This window comes from Microtus oregoni, unplaced genomic scaffold, assembly GCF_018167655.1.
Source record: "Microtus oregoni isolate MIOR12 unplaced genomic scaffold, Mior012 000002F_ref0000024, whole genome shotgun sequence".
Taxonomy (NCBI): domain Eukaryota; kingdom Metazoa; phylum Chordata; class Mammalia; order Rodentia; family Cricetidae; genus Microtus; species Microtus oregoni.
In genome coordinates this window covers 88,083,925-88,104,566 of record NW_024543061.1, presented here as the reverse complement: position 1 = coordinate 88,104,566, position 20,642 = coordinate 88,083,925, and the positions used below count along the sequence as shown (strand labels likewise).

The window sequence follows — 20,642 nt, the reverse complement described above, 5'->3', positions numbered from 1 at the left end:
TCGCTTGCTTAATCGTATCCAGTCCAAGCTTCCTAGTAAGGTTCAGAAAATATTAGAGCATTGTTGGGTATCTTTGTGTGTTTTCTTCTTGGTGCTAAGGTTTATCCGCAAGGTAGTACACATTCGCAAGTTTCTGTGATCTCATTGCACAGATCCCTTAACACAGCTGGTGTGCACAAGAGTTGTCGGGTGGAAACGAGGGCAACAGAGGTCATGGCGAGAGAGGACAGTGCATGGTCAGAGAAGAGAAGTGTGATGCCAGCGAGAGGCATCGGACTGTCTCCCATGGCACTCCTCTGGTCCGAGACCGTTCGTGTGGTTTGCGTCCATCATCTGAGTGGTAGCCTCTGTTCTGGCAACCTCAAGGATCTCTCAGGGGCCAATTAGTATGGAGAGCAACAAGCTCCTCGACACATAAGTGCTCCTCGACAAATACACAGCATAGACCTTTTCTCCAAAGATGCTTCATTTTCAATATTGATTATATGTGTGTGTATCTGTATCTGTCTGTCTGTCTGTAGGACAGTCCGTCAAAATTCCCTGTTTCACAAGAAAGTCTGTCAGACATGGTAGGCCTGTAGTCCAGAGCAGGATGCCCCAACCTTGCAGAGGAACTCTGGGTTACTGTCCAGGCAGCCTGAGGTCCTTGTCATTAGGTAACATTTTACCCTTCCAGTGTCTTTGATGGAGTTGAAGACTAGATAGTTATAGTTTTCTTTAGTTTTGATAAAAGATAAATTAGGCATAAAACTTTGGATTCGCAAAGATAAGATAGACAATAGAGTATTTTCTCTAATTTTGCCAAATACAAATAGATCAGAAATTGTAACTGTAATGCTTGCTGGGTAACTGTTTTGTTGTATATAATCTTACTATGTTAAAATTAAAACCTCCCTTTTTAGTTAGACAAAAGGGGAAATTCTGTGGGATAATCCTCTTGAATGCTTTAAAGATTGGTCACTCGTGTTAGTTTAATAAATCACTGATTGGCCGGTATTTTTTTTTTGTTTTGCTTTGTTTTTATAAAAAAAAAAATCATTAGAGCCGGGTGGTGGTGGCATACACCTTTAATCCCAGTACTCATGAGCAGAGGCAGGTGGATCTCTGTGAGTTCGAGGCCAGCCTGGTGTACAGAGTGAGTTCCAGGACAGGCTCCAAAGCTACACAGAGAAACCTAATCTCAAAAAACCAAACGACAATGACAACACCTTCATTAAACTGTTACCATGTCGGAACACAGTATTTGGAGTAAAGACATGTGTTTCCTGGCCAAGGCCACTCATAGTTGTCTTTCAGTAACCATCTCTTATTCACTTTGAGGAGAGCACTGTAGTTTTGTGTCTATAACAGACGCTCCTTACGTGATTAATGTGTCTATGTTCAGAGCTGAATTCCTAACACTTAAGGAAGCACAGTTACAGATTGGGAAGACGGCAGAGAAGTCAGACTTTGACCTGTTTATGCTGTGCGTTGGGTGTCTGCAGGCCCAAGTGAAAGGCCCACGCTTTCCTAGCAAGAACAGCCCTTGTATCTGTCACAGCAGGGCTAATATGGGGAGGAGATGGGACCTCTCAGCACTGTGACTGACACCTGTCACGTGCACTTGTGGGACTGTGGCTGAAAGACAAGACTGTTGGCACCAAAACGGAATCTTACCACTCCTTGGAGAAAGAATTAAAAACCAGGCATGCTGCCGAAATTAACCGTGGAGGGGGTATAAAATGGATCCTCTGATTAAATTAATGGAGTCCAATTTCATTGACCTTTGACATGAAGGAGCATGACTATCTGCAAATCAGTTCACATTTCTTGGCACATACGTGTGTGCGTGTGTGCGCATGTGTGCGTGTGTGTGCATGTGTGTGTGTGCACATGTGTGTGAGTGCGTGTGTGTGGACAGATGTATATATACTGTGTCTTCTTCAGCTGTCCTCTACCTTATTGTTTGAGTCAGGGTCTCTCAATGAACCTGGAGTCTGTTTGGATAGAATCCCTGGCTAACGAGCCCCAGAACCTTCCGTCTCTGACACCCCAGCGCTGGGATTACATGCAAGCATAGCTGTTGATTACATTGTTAGAAATTGAGTTCGGGTCTTCATATTTTTACAGCCTGAGTCCTATAAAACTTTAAAACTACCCGAGTGTTCTGTTCCCTTCTAGTTCCAGGCTTCTTATTCAGAACGGTTAAGAGCACAGAAAGCCGTGCTCCCTTGGGGTCTGCAGGCTCATTTCCACCATTCTGTGTGAGAATCAAAGTAAAGGTTCCCTTATGAAATTGTAGGGTTTGAGGTTCCTGGAAGAAGCATTCACCAGAGCTGCAGAGTTGGGTGTGGAAGGTGGGTTTGGGTTTCTGAAGGGGCAGAACTGAGAAATGCGCGCCCAGATTCTCAGAACGGCTCCGTCTCCCGTCAGAATCGTGGGACTGGCAAGGGCAGCACCCAAACCTGACACTCTGTGGAGAGCCTTTGTGTAGCATAAAGGAGGAACCTCTGGGATCCAAGGCCGGGCACTAAAGAAGGACCTAACTTCCTTTGGTATGCAGTTAGCTTATAACCATTTCTACTGTGAGCTGTGTCTTTGCTATATTTTAGCAAAGTGAGAACATTTTCATGTCTTTCAAAGAGAAGTATTTTGGGATTTTTACTCCAAAGGATCTGAATTTAACTTCTTTCTCCCCTCAGAGCATATGATTACCAATATCCTTTATTGTTTTGAATGCAAAAAAGGAAATTAAGTTGGTGTGGTTGGTGTCCTAGAGGGGTTTCTGGTGGCTGTGTGTGGTTGGTGTGCTGCCAAGCAGTGACAGTTCGCGGCTGGTTTCGCCGTCTGTAGCTGACCTTTAGGCAGGAATTATATGGGGTACAGATCCCAAGAAGAGCTGGACAGTCCAGTCTAATGTCCATCGCAGCCGTCAGGATCTGGGGAAAAGGAAACAATGCTATCCAGGCGGTGCCATCCTCCACCCTGCTGCCTACATCCCAAATCACACATTGTATGTGCCAGTCTGCTGCCGGAGAATAAGAAAAGCACAAGAGAAGAGGTTGAGAGGTGGAGAAGGAAGGACCCTTAGAATTCTGTTTAGATGGCTGGGCTGTATTGATCTTTTTGATGTGTATAAAAGAAAATCTATTCAGATAGCACTTGAGAAGCCTGGGAAAGAAGACTGCCTTCAGGGGGGAGCAGGCCTGTTGGTGTGTTCAGGACTACCGTGAAGGTATTCTGTAGTAAGAAAGAGAGTGGGGGTCTAACCCTGATTCTCGTGTGAGGAGAAATCGGTGGCCAAGAACAGGGTTGGCACTGAGGAGCCTGTGGTCTTGATGTAAGTCACGAACACAAAAGGACAGAAGCTTCAATCCGTGGATATTATTCTAGCGCCTTCACAGGCGCTTGGGATTTGTTGTCGTTGGAACTTTCTGGAGCTTTGTAAGGAATGTACATATTCCATGGAGAACTTGTTAAATTTAAGTGTCCATAGCCAGGCTTGGTGGCCTACATCTATACTCTTAGGGTAATGGAGTCTGGGATAAAAATGCCATGGGTTTGAGGTCGACCGGCTACCTACTGAGTACAAGCACAACAGACAATTTAGTGACACCCTGTCTCAAAAATAAAAAAAAAAAAAACACACAAAAAAGTAAATATAAATAAAGTGTTACTAGTAGCATGTTTTTCTTATGATTGAAATTAATAGCTGAACATATCAAAACCCTGTCTTAAAAAAACAAAATTTTAAGAATTTGTTAACCTGTGAAATGAGCCACCTGTGAACCCCTGCGGCAGGGAATAATGGCTGAAAGCAGACAGAAAAATTGCCTTACAGATCGGGAAGTTCCTGAGCAGACAGGATTTGACTGTAACTGGATTGAAAAACAATAAAACTCCAAGAGAGAGAAAAAAAGAAAAAGAAATTAATAGCTGAGAAATCAGATTTAAAAATCAGCACCTCCAATGTTTTGGTCTTGTGGAATTATTCTAAATGGTAGATAAGCTGCCATATTTAAGTCAAAATGCGTGTCTGACATGTATTGTTAGTTGTTATTTTTACGGATGCTATTATTCTTGGTCATTGTTCAGGTCTGTTCCATTGGCTGTAAGAAATGAATCGAGGAGGAAAATCCCACTCTCCAGCTCTGGGGTGGGGTGGAGGAGGAGATGCAGGGAACAGAGCCAGGGCACACTCCCCACCTGTCTGAGCGTCCCCAGACATGGCATTGTGCTCTGTGTCTCACTTTGTCGTTTCCTGTGGACCCACAGCCGAAAATAGAAACCTTGACAACTTTTTTTTTTTCCACCAAGAATCACTGTACCAATTCAGGCTTGTGTGACCTTAGGATGTTACATTTTGAGAGTAAATTATCTGGTACCCTTTGCCCAACTTCTTGTGGAAATAGAATCTCACCAAGAATCTCTGAACTAGAAGACTCGTTATAAACACAGTTACTGAAATAGCCATCCTAGCAAACCGTCAGAAATGATACATGACAGCTCCGTCTACGTGTAACCTCAAGAAAAACCCCAAACTGTGTGGCTTGTTCTGTAGAGAGGAAAGCCAATTGTAATTTTTCCAGTGCTAAATAAGCCTCAGAGAGGAGCTTGAGAAATGAAGTCTCCAAGAGCAGCTACCTGGAAAGTTCAGACACATTCCTGCCCTTGCCCCGCTCAGCACCCTTTCCTGGCCCCTGTCTGCTTCCTTTACCTCGCTGGCTGCTGAGAGAGATCCTGCATCCTTGGAGAAACAGAAGTGCCAAAGGATGGTCTTGGCTTAATTTACCTAAAAATGGCAACCACAGGAGGCTGCGCCCAGAGAGGATGTGTGTATTTGTACAACTGCTGTGAGAATCATAGGCCCAGATGCCCAAACACAAAAGCTAAGGACTGCCTCAGTAAAACATCCAGATACAAAGACAGGCGTACGCACACGTGTGCGTACACACACACATACACGCACACGCACACGCACACACACACACATGCACACACACCCCATACCGTTCCAGACTCTCCAGGCTGTCCCTAGCCTGGCTTCATTGCTAAACTCTGCTGTGGTCTCAGAAGGAAAGAATAAACTCGGCAGTTGTAAAAGATGGACCTATTGGGAACTTGTTAGCAGTAAACTTTCTTTGGTGACTTTACCCTGCTCGTTTTCTCTATCAAGGGCTTGGATAGCCAGTTCTGAGCTCATTTTCTCTAACCAACAAGCTCTTGGATAGCCAGTTCTGAGCAGGGATCACTTCCAGAGATTCTTACGAGCCAGAAAGAGGAGAAAGAGAGTATGAGGAAGAAACCTGCTTTTGAGTAAAGCTGTCACTTCCCTGCAGCTCAGAAACACTTGGTACATACACGACAGGCAGGGGCCACACATCTTCAGCCAGCAGACTCCAGGTGGACCAGTCTCTGCAGGATACTAGCCCTCTGGGTTTTACTGAAGAGGCCCTGGCTGGACCAAAGGTTCTCCCCAGTGAAGAGCCCTCATTCAAATGCAAATTTTAAGAGAGAAATCCTTTGAGGGAAGAAACAGATTAAAGGGAGTGAAAACTACATGAAAGGGGCTAGGGAAAATAAGGAGGAGGGAGATGCCAGAGGGATTATGTGGTTTAGTTCAACATCTTTTCTCAGCTTTGACTAAAGCGTGCAAGTCTGCATGGAGGATAATGTGGACCCTTTGTGTTCTCACAGGGGGCTTGTTAACCTTAGCTCCAGCCAGTCCCGTCCACAAAGCCGAAGCTCCTGCTTTGAACCCGCGTGGGGGGGGGGGGGGGGGGCATGTCAGAGGCAGGGTCCCCCTTAATCTCTGGCCCCCCTGGAGCCAGCATTCCTGCACTCTAATTTGTTTCCTGGGACAGAGGACAGTGAGCATGGGAGCAAATTCTTCGGTGTGTATGAGAGATCTTTGATCCACCCTAGAGGCATCCTTGTTCTTCAGGGACAAGGCAACTGTGAGATAGTTTGTGGGCTCATTGTGCCCCTCAGATTATATAAAGCAGGTAAATGTGAACTCACGTTATCACAGTGTGTAGGTTAATCGGGACAAATGGAAACGTTTACAGCTAACAATGCTAGGCCCTGTTCTGTTTATTATCTCACTTACTCCCTTCACTGTTCCCACAAAGTAGATATTATTCCCCTTTAAATGAGCAAAACAGATGTGCAGAGGAATGAAGGAAGCTGTTTCCACTTCCGAAGCTGCGGGTGCCAGAATGGGGTGTTGAAACCCACATGCCCTGGCTCCAAAGCCAGGCTCTTGGTGTCTTCACAGAGAGGAACACTGGGCTGTAGACGGTTGCTCTTAGACGTTCACCTCTCCTTTCCTGTTTCAGGTGTCTGACAGGAAGCAGCAACGGGAATTTCCTGCTTACGCTGAGACCGTTTTTAAAGCGGGCCGTTTTGGTCATCAGTTATGTAAGTCTATAATGTATACTTGGAATACAGCTAGTAAGAGTGTTTTCACTTAGTCCCAACTCAGAGGCTCCAGATTGCTTAATAAACTCACTATCAACACGTCTCTCAAGGAAGGTTTGTAGTTACTTTCGAGCAAAGGTGTGTGTGGAAGCATACATGGGAACCTGATGGCATAGCATGAACAGCACAGGGTTTTAAAGTTCCTTTCAAAGTGTTTTCAAAGTGGCCTGAATGTATCTGTTGTCTACTGCTGGACACAGTATCAGGCCCGGTATCCAGAGACATAGATACAGCTCCCTGATGCTTGTCCAGGCCCAGTTGAATGGTTCCCGTGCCGTGATTTGGGGCCAGGGTTACCCAGGCAAGCTTACCTAACAGCTGTAAGAGGAGGGAACAGCTGACTTCACTTCTCGATAGAGGATCAGAACGCTTGTACAAAGACGGAAGAGATGTGGGTGGGTATTTCATCTGGTCTTCTCCTTCCTCCAAGGTGACGGTCATTTTGTATTTCCGCCTGTGGATAATGGGAGGAACTATGCCCCTCTTCTCGGAGCAGGACAACCCCGCTTCGTTTTCACCTCACCTCCTTACAAGGTCAGTGGCTATCGCTTACAGAAACTTTATTTGGTACTTAGCAGTTTGGTTGGACATTTTTACTGCCCTAAATCATTTGTACAAAATAACTGGTCTCACTGCAATGAGTTCATACATATTGGGCCCTGTCCAGTAATATTAAATCTCAGGCCAGCTATGCATTTCGAGGAGAATAATGACCATGAACTAGCCAGTGTGAGGATAGGAAGGGAAACACTGTTCATCTCTTTGGAATTCTTTTCAACCTGTGTGACTGTCAGGGCAGGGTTGTGGCCCTGAGTCTCACTGACATGTATTTGTTTATTCGACAAGTATTTTATTAGCTACCCATTGTCTGTAATATACATACCTGCTAGGTAACCTTTAACACAAGCATCGCAGAGCAGAGCACAGAGACGGCTCGTCCTAAAATCCTGGGAGTCGCAGAACGACAAACGGACAGGAGCAATATCTGCAAAGATGGTGCTGATGGTGCCTCACACAACCTCAGAAGTCCTAGAGATGCTGAGTTAGGAGGCGGTGCTGATGGATGTTCCTGTGCACCGGGAAGATTGCTGTGTCGTACTGTTAAAGCTTTAAGATACCATCACATTGGCCAATTTTAATAGCTTGAGACCACAGTGTTTTAAACATTAAGATGTCATGTTCAACTGTTTTCATGGTCATCTGTGCTATAAATATCTTATAATGTTATATCATTTTAATGATAAATTCATGGTCATAATCTTTACTATTTTGGTGTATATATTTTTGTAATATATTATAAAACATGGTAATTTTTTTTCAGATGGGTCTCACTATATTGGTTGACCCTGAGCTCTAAATCCTCCTGCCTCAACCTCCTAAGGGCTAGGATGACAGACAAGTGACACCAACTTGACTTAGGATAAATCTTAGACTGAACAGGATGTATAACTGACTTATAGTTGGGCTTATTCGTATTTCTCAGAGATAACAGGATTTTGACCTTAGTTTTATGTCAAGCAGCAATCTTTGTCCTATCTGTTTAGTGTACGTGTTTTAATTAACATACTTCATTACTTGTTTTTTGCCTGTATGGTTTTTCTTTTGTTTTGTGAGATCTTTTCAGTTTTGAATTTTTACTTGTGTATTTTATCTCTTGGTGTTGAGGACCAGCTTGGCACGAGTCATGGTTCTTCTGAAACACACAGCCTGCCCCTTTTTTCTCATGTAGACTTTTAATTTTAACATTCAAAAAAGGTATCTGCCCATCTGACTGGCATTTTTATAATAAATACTCTGTCAAAATTGCTTTCATTACTTTGACACCTGTTTCTGTTCATGGTCTTGAATACTGCTTCCTAAATCTCTGATGTTAGCTTGCCTCTTAAGCAGTATAAGAACTTTGTAATGTTGTTAGTATTGTACATTTTCAAAATGCTGTCCAGTCTGTTGTAGGGAGGCCACTTGTTTCATTCCCAGCTGCTCAGCCCCGAAATAATCACACAGAAGCTGTATTAATTAAATCACTGCCTGGCCCATTAACTTGAGCTTTTTATTGGCTAACTCTTACGTATTAATTTAACCCATTTCTATTAATCTGTGTATCTCCATGAGTCTGTGACTTACTGACTTGTGACAGTTCTGGCATCTGTCTCTGGTGTGGCTACATGGCTTCTCTCTGACTCTGCCTCCTTTCTCCCAGCATGCTGTTTAGTTTTCCCCATCTAGCTAAGTTCTGCCCTATCAACAGGCCAAGGCAGTTTCTCTGTTCAGCAGTGATATTCACAGCATGCAGAGGGGAATCCCACATCACCAGTCTTCAGGTTACCATCCCAAATTCAGCTCTCTGGTAATGTTTCTGTCCTGATCCATCTCTCACTGGCATTCAGTCTCCGGGCTCTTTGTCTGGGTATTTCCAGATGTGACAGTTCATGGAGGAAGAGTTCTGGTCTGTGGCTTCTTCAGCAGCTATTTTCCACCTCTGAGAGAAAACAGGGCCTCAGGTCCTGTTTCTGCTTGGTGGATCCCACTGTCTTAGAATCATTATTGGCATGAAGAAACACCATGACCACAGCAGCTTTTATAAAGGAAAACATTTAACTGGGGCTTGCTTACAGGTTCAGAGGTTTAGTCTACTGTTGTTGTAGGAAGCATGGTGGCATGCAGGCAGACGTCGTGCTGGAGAAGTAGCTAAGAGTTCTACATCTGGATGGGCAGACAGCAGGAAGCAAGAGTGAGCCACTGGGCCCAGTTTGAGCTTCTGAAGCCTCAAAGCCTACCTCCAGAGACACATCCTCCAGCAAGGCCGCACCTCCTAATAGTGCCAAACTCCCTGGTGACTAAGCATTCAAATCTAGGAGTCTGCGGAGGCCGTTCTTATTCAAACCAACTGCCATACCCACCCTTCAGCTTTGGGATGATGCCCTTTAATGTTGGGATGATTTCTCTTCAGTTTTAGGGTGGTAATGTTTGTCTTTGGGGTATTTCCTACCAAGCTTTCTGTCTATGAACTGAGGCAACCACTCTCAGCTTCACAGTTAGATGTAGCCTACTCCAAGCGTTAAGCAAGAATAAAGAGATGAAACATATACTTCTTCCTGTTGTTCTGTTTGTCTTTTCCTTAAATTCTTTAAGGGAATGTTTCATTTATGCTTTAAGGGCCTCTATCATTTTTATAAAGTTATTTTTACATTCATTTTCTTGTGCCTTAGCTGTGTCGAAATGTTCAGGTCTTGATGCCGTATGATCGCTGGGTTCTGGTTGTGCTGTATTTCCTGTTCCGCTATTGTGTTCTTACCATGGCGTTTAGGCATCTGGATTTGGGGTGATTATTGGTCTAGGTGTTGCTTACTGCATATGTCTTTGTTGGATGGGTATTTTGTTCCTTTGTTTTCTCTTTCCTCTCTAGTCTTCTGGCCAAGGGTTCTGGTGACTGGCGAGTCTTGAGGTCCAGTAGGATGTCTCCATTGTGTTTTGGGGGCCTTGGGTCGCTAGATCCAGCCTGGCCTCTGATAAAGCTGAAGTCTTTGCCCGAAGATGTAGACCAGAATATGGAGCCCGGGGGAGGGGTGCTGTTCTTCTGACGGTGTGGACTGTATCTGGGCCTCTGGGGTCTGCTGGAGTTTGAGGAAGGGTTGGCTCGGGGAGGGTGATAAAGTGGGGAGAGTATTGGGGATCAGAATCCAGGGGGTAGCAACAGTTCAGCTGGTAGGAGGGTCACTCATCTGCTCATGGACTGGTGAGGTCTGCACCAGAGCAAAACAAATATTCCTAAGGGATTTTCAAAGACTTTCAAAGAGCACCTAAGCCAAGATGGAGAGATGAACAGGCACTAATATGCGTCGGAGAGCGGACATGCTGCTTCGGCTCGCCAGCCGAGGATGTCCTCACATCCTATGCCTCCAGGAAACCCCAGCATCTGCCTGGTTCAGGATCCTCGATCTCTGATCATGGCCTTCCTAGCTGTACCATCCCAGCCACCAAACTGGTGAGGTTATGTTTCTCTTCTGGCTGGTGGCTAATGACAACATCTGTGGTGGAATCCCTGGCAAACTTAGGGCTTTGGTCAAATGTTGCCAGGTCTCACCAGTTACAAAGCACAGATCATTTTTCAGTGAGGTCTGATAGTTCATCCCCCAGCAGCATTTTCCATCTAACGCAGGAAAGACCAGCATATCTCAGTAACCGTACCTTTACCTCTTCTTCCTTCTTTCAGAGTTTTAAACCAGGTCTCACTCTGTCGCCCAGGATAGATTCAAGCCCATAACAATCCTTCTGCCTCAGTCTCCCTTGTACTGGATTACAAGCATGCACCACCACGCCTAGGTATATTCTTCTTTATTTCAAAGACTGTACTCCTGTTGTCAGGTTTCAGCCTTCAGATATGCATGTCCTGGGGGTGTTGCAGGGACAGGTGACACCAGGGGGCCACGCTTCTCTAAGGAGACCTGTTCCTTCCTCCACCACACCACCCGGGAGCACACACACCATTCCTGGTGCGTTGAAGCTTCTCCAGCGAACTTCCTTGGTTTGTTTCCTGCTTTTGCTAAGCTGGCTCCTGATCACCTGACTCAGCTGTGCTCTGGCTGCCTCTGTGAAGTCTGTCTCTACTGGTTCCAAATTTGTCACTGGCTCTGTCTGCCTGCCTCACTGAAGAATCTGTCGGCATTCGTCTGCTGGGACTGACAGAAGAGTGTGCTTCATACTGTGTGACTAGAGTCGCAGACACGGAAGTCCCAAATCAAGGTGCTGTCAGAGTGGTGTGTGGTGGGACTGAGATGCCTGTTCCTGCGCTGCAGACAGACACTTACTCACTGTGTCATTCTTTCCAAGTTCCAAGTTCCCGTGTGTGCACCTGTGCATGTGGTGGCCTGAGGGACCTTCAGGTGTCTTTCTTCAGGTGCTATCTAACTTGTTTTCTTGAGGCAAGGCCTCTCACTGGCTTGTTTTGGACCCAGTAGGCTAGGCTAGGCTGACTGGCAAGCAGCCCCCAAGAGTCTACCTGTCTCTGCCTCTCTGGCACTAGGATTACAAGTGTGCCACCCACCTGCCCCTCTCCCACTGCCCCCCAGTCTCTGAGGATCTGACACAGGTATTCCTGCTTGCATGGCCAGTATTTTACTGGCTCTCTCTCTCCCCAGCCCTGATGTCGATTTTTTCAAGGAACCACTCCTGATGAATTAAGAGTTTCTCCCATGTGAGTTACTTTTCTTGACTTTGAGACCAAAAATCCTGACAGAAACAGCTTAAGGGAAGAAAGGGTTATCTCAGCTCACACTTTCAGAGGAAGACTTGGTGGGACAGCTAATCCGTGGCTCTGGGAGCAAGTGGTAGCTGACTGTTCTAGGGAGAGTTCTGTTCTGGGAGCAGAGGAAGAGACCAGAAACCCGGCCAGGCTGTGCCCCACCTCTTTGGGATTCCACAGCTTCCTAAAACAGCACTGGTGGCTGGGAACCAAGCACGCAAATGTGAGAGACTGTGGCCCTGTGACCTCACGTGACCTCGCCCTCCAGTAAGCTTGTCTCCAGTAGCTGCTCTAGAAAGCAGGGCTTGCTTCCAGGTTCTCCTGGCCTGGTTCAGTCCAAAGCCACTTCCTGTACCATATTTGTAAACTTTGTATGACTTTCACAATTATCTTTGCTTCCGTCTCAGAAGTATTTTCTCTTTAAGGCAGGTATAAAAGCTCCTCCCTTGTGAGAAGAGACTGTCCAGTTTCTCTCCACTGTGGTGACTGTAGCTACTTATCGCATGTGGTCTTTGAAAAATCCCCGTGGCTCTGTCGATGATGTGTGTCCCGTGGATTCAGGTGATCCCTACTTAACTGAGACAAAAAGTCACCATGGTGATGAGGAAACTGAAGGGAAACTTGTCTAAGGTATAAGAACATGATAGAAGTAGCCAGGGAGAGACTGGCGCTGACCCAGGCCCTGGTTCATGGAACCTTACGTCATTGCTACTGACTATACTACAGCTGTCATCTTAGACCCTAGTGTAGGAGACCTGATAGGTGTGGTTTCCTTCTCCTTGTGTAGGATTCTCATTTGCTTCTCTGTTCTTGGGATAAAACACCTTTACCAAAAGCAACCTTGGAGGGATGATCTACTTCATCTTATAGTTTACAGTCCATCACTGAGGGAAGCCAAGGCAGGAACTCGAGGCAGGAAGTAGAAGCATGCATCTTAGAGACATGCTGCTGAGTGGCTCGCTTCCCCTGACTTGCTCACCGTACTTTCTTATACAGCCCAGCCCGGCTTTTTCAGGGATGGGGTGTGTACAGTGGACTGTAGGGGTTCCCCTACATCAATCAAGAAAATGCCCCACAGACATGCTCATGTATCAGCTCAGTGCAGGCAATTCCTCAGATCACTCATTTATTTGCTCAGTCTTCAGTGAGACCATCCTCACTGTGATCGTGTGGTCTGCCACCTGTGTTCCCGATGCCAGCTTCCCTCTGTGTGTCTCCCTCCACAGAAGCCCAGCCTCCTCTGTGCGTCGTCTGTGTTTATCCTTCCCAGTCCTGCAATACCCTCTCCTCCACTCTTCCACCTCTCCCTCTTCTGTGGGACCTTTCTTGAGGCTTCCTGATTTTGAGGGCTACCCCGCTGTTTTCAGATACACTTTATTGTGGACCATTTGACCATTTCTGCTTACTGTACAGATGGGAATTTTTTTGCTTTTGTTATTTATTTGTTTGTTTATTTTGAGATGGGGAGTCTCACTGTGTAGCCCTGACTGGCCTGGAACTTGTTATGCAGACCAGTCTGGCTTCAAACTCATAGAGCTCTGCCTGTCTCTGCCTTCTAGTGCTGGGACTGAAGGCATCCATCATGTTCTGTTCTAAGATGGGAATTCTTAAGGAATGAGAACCAGTCTTAAGTTCCTTGAAATCACTTAAATGCGCACCTACAGAAAAGCCCATCACTGTGGAACTGCAATAGCATCTTCGGTTTCCTTTTTTGAGGCTTAAGGAGATTTGCAGATGTTGCTCCTGGTGTTAGGGTCTCCTGCTTCCCTGGATGGACCCTTGTTCTCCCATCAGGAAAAGATGATCAGGGAAGCCTTGACATTCCTGTCTCCTGTCTATGCCGATCACTTGAGTAGGACAAGAACCTTTTATGCTAATATCTTCACAGACTCTCTTAAAAGGCATTTGTTCCTGAACTTAACCAAAATCTTGGGACAAAGGAAGAGATCCGTATTGTAGACACACAGCACAAATGGCTTAGGTTGCCATCCTACATAGAATTTTTTAGCAGCTTTTCCCTGAGGAACTTTAATTGGCTTTATTTTTTGTTTTTTCTTTTCTTTTTGGGGGACTGGAGGGATGAGGATACAGGATCCTACTGTGTATCTTTGACTGACCTGCAACTCACAGTAATTCACCTGCCTCAGCCTCAAGAGTGCTGGGAGTTAAGGCCCCCAAGCCCTACCGGTCCCCTGGCTTTTTTATTTACTTATCTATTTACTGACTCCTGCCTCAGTTCTTTGCATATCTCCCCTTCTGTTCCTCTTCCTAACACATTCTAGATAGTTTATTATACAGCCCCCAGATGTGCATATATAAGCAATTATTTCCAAATCTGTCTGCCTTTCACCAAGGTGAGCCTGGGCTGTGCTGACCTGAGAGCAAACCTGCAATCCCAAGACTCCCCAAGAACTGTGATTTTGCGCTCCGTGGGGAGGCTGTGTGGGTCCTGCTGCCTTTGTAGTGCTGGCTCTGGATTGTGAGCGGCTTGCCTTTCAAGTGGAACAGCTCTGTCAGGGTGGCGGAAGAAGAGGAAGCCTACGGGGCTCACACCTCTTACTCGGAAGCTCTGCGCCGAGATAAGGTGATAAGCTCCCTTGCCAGTGGATATTACCCAGTTTCGGCCTCCGTGGAGGGGCTCAGGTTGTGTTGTTGATAACCACCAGCATCCAGTCTCTCTCCCTTTCCTTGTCCCTCGCTAATGTCGCACTGTTTGGAAATGTGTCGTGGATAGACTATCAATACACGCATCATTATTTCTGTCTTTCGCTCCTACACGTCTGTGATACCTGCCACCCCAGTAGCTGGCGGTTCTGTAACAGTGTCCAGTATTCACTGCGCCACACTGCTCCTGTCAGCTTCCACAACCGCGCGAGGGCTGGAAATAGTGTTTCCCGTTTGCCTTGCGAAAATGCCTATCAGACATGCCTGGTAGGGCCCATGATGCTGTGTGCTTTTAAAATGATTATGGGTAACACCGTTAAAAGAATTGTTTTATTCAGGTTGAGGTCTACCTTTCTTAGAAACAAATTCTTCCCTGACATTTTAGTTAGTAAATATTCTCAGTTGCGTGAACCACGAGAACAGAACCCTTCAACCTGCTAGGATCCTCACAGACCCTCATCCACTTTGTTAGCCCACAGTATACATTATTGAGTCTAGGTCTCTGCTGCCCCCCGGCTCAGACACATGCCCCTTCCTATTGAAATTTAGTATTAAAATGCCATCATTCAATCACACAATCCATGGCCATCTTCTTGCCACCAGTGTATTGTTAACACCCTGGTGGAGAGTCAGGGCCAGACCTAATCATCTCCAGCAGCTAAGGCACACATAGGGAATGAATTAATATTGACTGAATTCAAGAGAAGAGTTCTTGTCAATCTAGAAAGACAATGTAGGAGAGGCTCTCTTAGGTTGTTCCTGCAGAAGGTTCTAGAGATGACATTGAGCGGGTTATCTGCATAGCCTTGTCCTTCCTGGACATAGTGTCCTGGGGAAATCTACTGAAAGCAAGATCGGAACTCTTAGGAACTGAAAGGTTAGCAGTAAGCAATTGCTGCAGAGGGGCAGAAAAGATCACCAAAACCCACAACCCTAAACCCTAAGTCTTGTGGGTCCAGGTAAGCCCAACAGGGCCAAATGCCCAATGATTAGATGTTATTACTATCTAATGTTAACAGTTTATGGTGGTACTGTCCTTAACAGTCATGACAAAGCCAACCCCAACTGGGGTTCAGTGATTCAGTTGGAGGGAGGTTGTTTAACGGGGAGATGAAGTTCTGTAGGTGATGAGGAGGATGGTTCCAGCAGCAACGTTCTTTATGTAAAACAGGCAAGAACTGATGTTTGTGGTTTGGTTTTGTCCCTATGTCCCAGCCATAGGCCTCTGTCTAGACAAGGAGAGTGGTGGGTTCATCCTCTGTCCTAACCAGAAATGTTCACTCAGAGGCAAAGGCACAATTCTTGTGGGATTCTGCTTTTAAATCGCAATTTTTTTTTCCTCACAAAAACGAGCAATTAGGTTCCCAGAGCCACACAGTTTCAGTAGGGGGCAGTTTGGCAGGGACTCTTCCCCTAAGAAGCTTGTCCTTTTTGTATATTTCTGTGATATCATCTTTATGTCATTTTGTGGTTTTGACATGACCTCTCTCTCACTCCTAGCCCTGGCTGGCCTGGTGCTCACAGTGGGCTAGGTCCTGTTATACCAATCAGTGGTCAGACAATCCCTCATTGTTCTGCCCACAGACCAACCTGATCTAGGCAATCCCTCAGTTTAGGTTTCTCCTTGGCAGATGACTCTAGACTGCATCAAGTTGGAAGTTAAGGCTAAAAATGACAGTAGTGCAGGCGGGTGTTAAAGTCGCAGTGATCCTCCTGCCTCAGTTTCCCAAGTTCTGGGATTATAGACAAGCGCCACCACTTCTGGCTATGAAACTCTTCTTCAGTTGTTCCTGGGTTCTTAATAAAAATTGGCCGGGCGGTGGTGGCGCACGCCTTTAATCCCAGCACTCGGGAGGCAGAGGCAGGCGGATCTCTGTGAGTTCGAGACCAGCCTGGTCTACAGAGCTAGTTCCAGGACAGGCTCCAAAGCCACAGAGAAACCCTGTCTTGAAAAACCAAAAAAAAAAAAAAAAAATGAAGCATTAAATTGTTTACATTGAATTTCCAGTTCTCTGAGTTGCACATTCTGTTTGGTTGGCAAGATATTTTTGTGGATTCCTCCATTAATGGGATTTATAGTAGAAACTTGGTAAATAATTCATTTTGTTTTTGCTCTTGCCTTTTAGAAAAATGGGAACCCAGCAGAGCAGACACGGTGCACAGGCTATTTATTCCATTTTGGAATTTTAACAGTTTGAACGTAATTCACAGAGAAGGAGTTAAAAAGAAATCTTGTAATTGTTGATCACAGTTAGCTCAAATAGCCCTCCCTAAAAGAAAATTAGCTTTTGGAGTGATTCCAAATGGCTTCTTTGTTGCTTGTATTTGCAAAACATTTTTCTGCTGCTATGTCCGTATCTTGGAAAACGCTTAAAGAGTTTGCTAGCTACACGATCAGAATCCATACAAATTGGAAATCAGTGGCTTCTTCTCATCTGTGATTTACTCTGTTCCCATTAAGACTATAACTTTAAAAAAATATGAATCTTAGTTTTCTTTTTTAGTTGGCACAACATTGCAGTTCTAGAAAACAAGCAAGGGAAGGGAACTTGCGGGGCAAAGCAAACATATGGACTTCAAACAAGAAACCCTACATAGAGTTATCAAATAGCCTTAGGGCCAAATGTAGCTAGAATAAGATATCTATCACCTCCCCTCTGTTTAAGGTTTTCGTCGTGAAAGATATCCGACACACAAAAGGAGAGACGGTGGCATGTGAACACCCACACCGTTGTCAGTGTGGGCACTCCCAACCCTCAACCATCTGGCCCATTCTCCTCTCTTCCCTTTTGTGCCTGGTCAGTTATACTGAAGCAAATCCGAAATTATGACTTTGATAAGCTCAACTGGTTTATTTCACATGGTGTCCTTCCATCTTGTAACACTATCATTTTAAAACTTAACGATGAGGTTCTGTATCCAGCTCTATCACCCATTAATATCATAGTTTTTATTTAGTCTGGTACCACAGCGCATAGAATGGTGCTCCCCAAATTCAAGATGAGTCTTGCTGCCTCATTTAAAACCCTGTGGAGGTGTCCTTCAGACACACCGACCAGCACGACTCCTCTGGGATTAGAAATCATATCAAGTCACAGAGGATGACTCAGATATTCTAGTCTGACCTCTGTGCCCTCCCAAGAAGCCCTCCTGTGAGAGAGCTCTTCTTTGAGCCCCAAGATGACTTTCATCTCACTTTTCCCGTCTTTCAGAGGGTATTGTTTGCATTATTGTATTGTATAGTCCTTGGAGACAAGGTGTGACCTGTTTCTACTTAATTCCATATGGGTGTCATAAACAAACCAGGTTGCCCATCACTTACAGTGGTAAAAGCAGGTCTTATTTAGTAACTGTTGACAATAAAGGCAAGATCTGAGTCCATTCTGATTTGTGTGAAGGTGTCATCTTTATCTGCTCGCTGGAAGTTACTAAGTTAGAGCCTGCCCGCCCTCCCTCCTCCACACACACCCACTACACTGGAGACAGATGCCTTGGCCTTCCTTGTTGGTTGAAGTTTAAAGCATGGCTCTTAGGTCCTGGAGAATGATAATTCTGGGTGTGTTTGCTTCTTTGTTTAATAAGGCATTTGTGTATGTGTGTGCGTGCATGTGTATGTGTGTGCACGCGTGTGTGTGTGTGCGTGCCTGTGGATATAGGAGTAAATGTGTTTGGAGGCCACAGGTCACCTTCTACATAAGAAACATTGTCCACCTCCATTGAGATGGGGTCTCTCACTGGCCTAGAACTCGCTAAGTAGGTTTTGCTAGCTGCCCACAGAACTCTGGGGATTTTCCTGTTTCCACCTGGCCAGCATTGGTGTTACAGGAGCTTGTCACCGTGCCTGGCTTTTTAAAGTAAATTCTGGGGATCCAGTTTGGGTCTTCATGCTTGTGTGCCAAGGACTCTGCCTGCTAAGCTGGGGTTTTTTTTTTTTCTCCAATTTTAAGGTACACTCAGGCACAATCCTAAACCCCTTTATAAACAGTCAACATGGATGCTTAGAGAGGCTGTCAGGTGTTGACTAGAACAAAGAACAAATTCTCTGCTCAGCCCTCCAGTTACTCAGGCAAGCATTTTAATGGAGATTGGTGTGTTCAGGTCCTCTCAGCATGGGGCTTTTTTTTTTAGCTAGAAGCCCTGTGGCAGTTGCTAACCTCCTAGTGGTTTGGACAGAGCCTTTCTGTCCTGAGAGCCCCGAAGTTTTCTAGAACCTTGGATGCTGCCTAATGACTGTGCAGGCTCAGTGGATTTGGGTGAACTGACCTTCCTCTAATCCCAAAGAAGACAGGAAGTGGGGATAAGAACCCACCCATTGTCTTCCTGCCCCCATGTCCCCTACCCTACCAACTGTGAATAAGAGATTTAATCACCCTACCACAAATACTTTACTTTCTAAAACAGTGTGATCTGGATCAATCTGCTGTCAAGATGTATTGTAAGATTCTGGCCAATAACTAGATGAGACGTTCTAAGAGGCAGGGTTTCCCACAAAGCAAGAGTGTATTTGCCACTTGCCTTCATCAGGGTTTCCTTCATAGCATTTACCCTATGTTTTATGCATTTACTTGTGTGATAAATTTAATTAACTTCCAGAGGAACTATGCCTTATTTGCCTTCTGTTGAAGTCAGCACCCAACGCGGTGTCTAGAAACTGTGAGATAAGTTCCCAGGTGATTAATTTAATAGTTTGGTATCTTTCCCTGTCTTCCTCTACCACAAACAATGACAGAACAGACATGCTATTTCCTAGGACTGTGGTGAGCAGGTGTTTGCAAGATGTGGGACGTTGTATTTCACAACTGTTCTCTTCATAGGTTCCTTACCTATTCCTACCTCCTGGCCTTCAATGTGTGGCTTCTGCTGGCACCCATCACCCTGTGCTACGACTGGCAAGTGGGCAGTATTCCTCTGGTGGAGACCGTATGGGATGTGAGGAACCTTGCTACCATCCTGCTGGCAGTGGTGATGGCCTTACTGAGCCTGCACTGCATGGCGGCCTTCAAGGTAATCTCTGAGAGCAAATGGACTCTCATGTTGAAAAAAGACCATCTTAGTCATTGCCACTCCTTTCTGTAGTGGGGGTCTGGGTCAAAAATCACATGTTATTTGCTCACAGAACTTTGTAAATTAAGTTTTCCTAATAGGTAATACATATTAAAAAGTTTTTAGCAGGGCTAATAGACCATGCCTGTTTTAATTTTATCATATGTTTATTTAAAAGATTTGTTTTTATTTATGTGTATATGTATGTGTCTCTACGAGGGTATGCCACGTGTGTATAGATGCCTGTGGTGGCCAGAAAAAGGTGTCAGATCCCCTGGAGCTGGAGTTACAGGCAGTTGTGAGCTAGCTGACAGGGTGCTGGGAACCAACAGAATAACATTTTTTCTTAGCCACTGAGCCATATTTCCAGCTCTGTATAATTTCTTTGATTATGTCTAGATACTTTGTAAAAATAAAATTTTCCTCCTGGTATGGGTGGCTAATATTTGAAGGAATTTATTTGATATAATGTCATAATAAATGAAATCTTAATAAATAATATACTTACAAATGTTTAAGGTGTGATTGAGACTCCATATCCACTTCATTATATTAAATTTGATGGTTTCTTCTCCAGTCAGAAAAAAATACAAAACTAAACGAAATTATTGAGCTCAATCATTTAAAGGATAGAAAAGGTAGAAGAAACTAGAAAATTCTGATTGATGGGAAATTGCCACTACCTTGACGAACTACTTCTCACCTGGGTTATTCTCGTCCTCCCAGACTTGGTGAGAAAAATTCACAAGTCTCCTGGCTGGAAGTAACTGATTGAATTGTGGAGAAAAGCAATAACAGCTAGAATTTTTGTTTGTTCAGTGTTTTGAGACTGAGACTCCAGTAGCTCAGGCTGACCTTGAACTCCATTTGTGTGTGCAGATGACCTTCAGCTCTTGATCCCCTGCCTCTGCATTCCTAAATCCTGGGATTACAGGCCAGTGTTAAGTGCCTGGCCGGCAGTTAGGATTTAAGGAGGAGGTTGCGTAAGTGACGAAGCTGCAGATTGCTGCCCCAAAGCCTCTCCCAGTCTTATGATGACAGCTAGGCCATTATATGTGGGTGTGAAACTCTGTGGAGCATGAGACTTGTTTGGGGCAAGTCTGAAAGAATTCTTTCCACGCACGCAGGTTCAGCAGCGGAGGGCAGACATTCACTAGTGGGAGTTATCTCTATATAATTTTTGTTCAAATCATTGGCTGCCACAAAACCAGCCAGGCACAGCAGAGATACCCAG

The 20,642-nt window shown here is 45.1% G+C and overlaps 1 protein-coding gene across 2 annotated transcripts in view; it reads left to right on the top strand.

The window, feature by feature from the left end:
• Tmtc1 (transmembrane O-mannosyltransferase targeting cadherins 1) overlaps positions 1-20,642 on the top strand; it is a 207,368-nt gene that overhangs the window by 94,639 nt on the left and 92,087 nt on the right. For both annotated transcript variants that reach the window (XM_041644123.1, XM_041644129.1), the window contains exons 6-8: positions 6,318-6,399; positions 6,890-6,993; positions 19,180-19,369. In XM_041644123.1, the coding sequence (XP_041500057.1) occupies positions 6,318-6,399; positions 6,890-6,993; positions 19,180-19,369 (376 nt within the window). The remainder of the gene's footprint in view (positions 1-6,317; positions 6,400-6,889; positions 6,994-19,179; positions 19,370-20,642) is intronic.